Source organism: Centroberyx affinis, unplaced genomic scaffold (genome assembly GCF_046629955.1).
Source record: "Centroberyx affinis isolate AG114_WGS23_722 - 3 ecotype Tasmania unplaced genomic scaffold, CSIRO-AGI_Caff_v1 ptg004383l_1, whole genome shotgun sequence".
Lineage (NCBI taxonomy): Eukaryota > Metazoa > Chordata > Actinopteri > Beryciformes > Berycidae > Centroberyx > Centroberyx affinis.
The window spans coordinates 363,012-368,187 of NW_027282074.1; the positions used below are offsets into that span (position 1 = coordinate 363,012).

Below are 5,176 nucleotides of genomic sequence, written 5' to 3' on the forward strand. Positions count from 1 at the left end.
TCTGTTGGACCCATTCACCACTCATTGAGTTTGTAGGAGAAGATGCCGATGACATGGGGGGACCACAGCGAGAGTTTTTCAGGTCTGAATACCTCAAGTAATTTATTGAATACATGTTTTCTAACAAATGTGTGCATGTGTTCAGGTGAACTGCACAGTAATACAATTTGTTGTATTTACTCTTTTCTGTTTTTCTCTTTTCTTAGACTCTTGATGATCGAGGTACAGACCTCTCTCGGCATTTTCGAGGGAAAGGCTGGCCAGGTCTTTCTTAGTTATGACCAAGCGGCATTAGACCAACAGAAATATTTCAAAGGTGGCAACCTTATCGCTTGGTCGATTGCACATGGAGGTCCATGTATCAAAGCCCTGGATCCCAGCCTCTTCCAGCTGATGTGTGGCCAGGAACCCCAACTGGAGCAGTTTGACTGGCATGTGCTGCCTGACCCAGATGTGCAAAGCAAAGTCAGAAGGGTGCTTAATCATTATCATTTTAGTATTTATTAGGATTTTAAACAAAAAAAAACAGTTCTGGTCAAATTTGACAAAAGCATGAGATATCATTTCAAGTCTACTAAATCTGAACAGGACAAATAATAACTCAATCTGAGACTCCAACTACGTTGTTCTCACTCTGATTTCTCTCTAAGATCCTACAGTGCAGGACTGCAGGGGACCTAACTGCACTCCAGCGAGACTTGGGGGACTGGATTGCTGAGTGCGGTGTCCCGGGCATCTTTAGCGCCACAGTTGAAGACATTCCAAAAATCTATGCATATGTGGTGAAGCACTACATCTTTCTCAGGTAAATACATATACAAATGAAATAACCTTTACAGCTGTAACTACTACAAAACACTGCCAATGTAAAAACATGAAATTACTGTACACTACTAGATCATTCACTTGAATATTGTAATGTAAACATGGACTATATCGTTTAGTGATTGTTATATTTCGTTTACATATGTAGAATTATCTGTGAGATTTTGTATTGTGTTGATTTTGTACGCTAACGTTCAAAAGTTTGGAATCACTGAGAAATTCTAATGTATTTGTTTGTTTGGGACAGAGACTGGCTTTCTATTCTCTTTCTGTCCTGGTCATGGCTGCTGACACTGGGCCTTGGCAAGCACATGTAAAGATAGAATTAATAAACAGTGATTTCATAGAGTAGTAGAATAGTACATTTCAACATTATCATTTTTGATCTAGTCAGTCTTTAAAAAACAAAAGAACAAAAAAAATAAAAGTGATTCCAAACTTCTGCACAGTAATGTACATGTTTTATCTCTGTTGGTTTATAGAACTGCCAAGATGATACGCCAGTTCACAGATGGACTCAATGCGTTTGGGAAGCTGTGGGACCTGGTCAAGGACAACTGGATTGCCTTCCTGCCTTCGTTCACCAACATGCAGGAGCCTCTGTCAAAGGCAGCCTTCAAGGCCGTCTTCAGTTACAGTTACAGTAGCAGAGGAACCAACCACCGCGAGGCAGAGGAGGACACCATCTACAGTTGGGAGATGGTTCTTAACATGATTGAAGGTACATTTTATTTCTTTATGAAATGTTTGGAGCACTAATTATAAAATCTTAATAATTTGTTTACACACTACACAAACAAAAAGGTCCACTTTAAATGTAATGTGACAGAAGACAAATATTCAGTGGCCAAAGCCATTAGAACAAGGGGCACATACAGATTTTGACACCATCAAATGCACCTTTTGTCCCAAAATTGTACTCTAAAGCCAGTTATGTTTACATACCCTAGCTTTTGCTAAAGGGTTGGCTTAAAATATAGCCCTTCTCATAATGCTTTTTTCCTCATTGGCAGACAAAGTGACTGAACTAACGTTCGAAGACCTTCTGATTTTCATCACTGGAGCAGATGAAGTTCCTGCCCTGGGCTTCCTGGGGAAGCCCAGCATCGACTTCTACCATCAGGAGGCAGGCCAGCGGCGTTTGCCCTACGCCTCAACCTGCATGATGTGCATGTACCTGCCAAGAGGCGTCACACAGGAGGAGGAACTGCATCAGATGCTTTTCCAGGCCATAAGAGACTCTTTGGGATTTGGAAAAGTGTAGTCCATGTCAGGCAGGACTACAGTAGCAGTACCATGAGAAGATTTGATTAGCAAATACTCCCAGTCAGTTTGCACAGTCTGAACTGAGGAAACCATGTTTACAATGAGAGTTTTTTCCCCTTGGTAATGTTAATGTTACTGTGTGTGTTTGTTCATACTTGTTTGTTCACACATGCTTACTGCATTGGTGTGTGCACATTAAGTATATTATGTTCTTTGAAGAATGTTTTGAATCTCTCTAACACACACCAGATACCTGTCCTTTAACTCTGTTATTCCATCCATTGCATTTTGAAGATGCTGCTGCTGTTCATAGCTCAGGTTAATGAGCGGTTGTGACACAATCACTGCTCGTTCAAGGTCTTCATTGTTTGCTTGCAACTGGTTGAGCTGTATGCCATGTCTGGCCAAGCCAGCTTCCAGATTTTCTTGGCTGTAAGGGTCATCTCCAAATACGTTGTCGACAGCTGTTGACTCCTGCTCACTGTTGGCTAGCATGCCCTCCATCCAGATTTGTGTTGGTGTGCGGTTGTTTGCAGATCTGACTCTGTGGTTATTCCAAGCACGTCTGAATAAATCTAGTCGTTTTTGGATTTCTGGCTTATAAACTATGTGCAGTGCCATTTTCTGAGCGTCATCTTCAGGGTTCAGGATTTGTTCATCTTCAAACGAATAGAAAAGCATGTAGAAGTAGTGCACAACCTGCTGGAAAACATCTCTCCAAAGGCGTTCAACACGTTGGTTGTGTACAGACGGGCCTGTAATGTGCGGTGCGTGTCCTCGTCCCTGCAGAAGGTTCATCAAAAGAGCAACCGGAGTGTTCTCCCCGCCGTAGTCGGATCGGACTCTGGAGGGTAACCCATACCGACAGGTGGCTCCAACAAAATGAGTCGGCACTGTCAAAGCTGTGTTGTCTGTGCCGCAGTTGATGTAAGTGATTAGTCTGGAGTTCCCATCGATACCAGCATGCGTCACAAACCCCCACCTGTAAAATATTTAATATGAAATAGAATAATGGATTACTTCATTACATGTAAACCATTGTAGATTATTCTATTACATTTGCACCAATAGGTTCATAACTAATATATTTTGGATAAGAAAAAGAAGAGATTAAAAAGGTGGAAGAGTAAGATAATGAAAGACGAAGCAAAGAGGCTAGATTTGGAAGAGGTCATGGCTGTCATATTCTGTAAAAAACCTGGATTTTAACACATGCACAGTGAAATTGAGTCTGCACTACCCATTCAATATAGCTCCATAACTCTCCACCAGTACATAGAAATACAAGAGCCGGCCCCAGATTACCTAATGAGACGCATATGGCCGTCTATGTGCCACAAACTATTAGGAAATGGCACATAATAGGTTCTCCTAGCCACAGTCTGGCTCCATCTCTGGGCTGCAGCAGCTGGATCAATGCGGCTAAGGGTCTCTCGAACTCTTCTTCTTGGTACTAAAATCCCGTCAGCATGCAGGTACGCCCTCATCATCTGAAAGCAGGTCATAATTCAAGACAGTAAAGATAAATACATTTTGTATAAAAAGGATATACGTACATAAAACCTACAAGGGAATATGTTGCAGTATGCTTACTTCTGAGCCTGATCGTGGAAACTGGTTGTGGAGTCTCCTGACGTGCTCCTCTAGGTTAGCATCGCTGATGGGAGTGAATCTGTTTCTTGCTGAAATCTGGAAAGACTTCATTTTTTTATGCAGGTATGAGGAGGAACAGCCCAGCATCCTTGCCATGGCTCTCACTGTGAAGCCTTGAGTGAGGAGCAGCTCAATTTGCTCCCTTGTAATATCAAGGGCAGGTCTCCCTCGTCTTCCTGAAATATGGAAATAATACAATGAAAAATATCAATAAATTAATAACAACAATAGTAGGTTAATTGCATTAAACATTTCATAAAGCCTAGAAGTAGGCTACAAAGAAAGTAGCTGGTTTGCAATACCACCCTCCCCTACCATAAACTAAGTCACATATACAGTGTAAGTTGCTGAGTCACATCTCACCTTATTTAATTAGGCTAGTATTAGCTATGTGTGTTTTATTAATGGGAATTAATCCAGGAACTTTATTAAGCAATACGATTACTAATAGGCCTATATAAGCCTTTGTATGTTAGAACTTTTTAAACAGGCTTTACCAAATACACTTTCTAAACCTGACTCTTGAGTCATAAAATAACAAGAGTCTTCTGCAAAATGCCAAATTAAGGAGAACGAAAATGAATTGACATCATTAGCCAACAGGTCGAATCAACATACAGATCAAGTTGATGGGCTCCAATTTTCACATTTGATCTGCTAAAGAGAATTCACAACATCTGCAGAAAGTTTGAACCACTGTAGGGGTGATTGTTACATAGATATAAATGTAAATAATAATAATAACATTAGGGCTACTATGAACACGTCGGGATAAAGGACGTTTTTATTGCTGGCATCCCTTTCGCTATAGAATCGGAGATGTCAGCAGGCTCATTATCTGACAAAGCAAAACAGTGAAATAATATTATTGCCTACCTGAATGCAAACGATGTCCTGCATGGAAACCAGCGCGTAATGCATTTGAAGCTGGGGGCGCAGTGATGACAGATCTGAGGTCTGTGAGACTCTGAACTATATCCCGCAGAGTCTGCGCGCTAATAGCGTCTCCAACTCTTCTCAGGTTAGCAATAGAGATATCGATAGCGCGCACTTCTGTTCGACCGGCAGATCCTTGGTGATATGCTCGTTCAATTGCAGTACATCGTCTTCTGATACGTCTCAGGACAGCGTCCGCCATGTTTGCGATTGAACTTCTGTGAAAACTGTCCTTAACCAATGAGCTAAATGGCCCCATTTTGGCAAAAACTTCAACCAATTATTTTAAAATAGGCAGCTTCCTTGTACGCCCCCCTTTCCCGCCTCCTAATTAGCATTTTGTGTAACTAGTAAACTAGTTGACATTTTGGACCTTACTAGTTAACTAGTAAACATTTTGAAGCGCACTAGTTAACTAGTGGACAAAATAGGACCTTACTAGTTAACTAGTGCGCAACATGCAAATGAAGCAGGTGGGACAATGACAAAATCCTGA

At 41.3% G+C, this 5,176-nt stretch overlaps 1 protein-coding gene across 1 annotated transcript; it reads left to right on the forward strand.

Annotated features, from left to right (window-relative positions):
* Positions 1–393: 393 nt before the first annotated feature.
* On the forward strand, positions 394–2,204 carry LOC139664857 (G2/M phase-specific E3 ubiquitin-protein ligase-like). The gene is made up of 4 exons (XM_071543834.1): positions 394–465; positions 660–805; positions 1,308–1,546; positions 1,839–2,204. Exons 1-4 carry the CDS (start codon positions 394–396, stop codon positions 2,087–2,089), a joined length of 708 nt encoding a protein of 235 aa, XP_071399935.1. The 3' UTR covers positions 2,090–2,204.
* Positions 2,205–5,176: the final 2,972 nt, after the last annotated feature.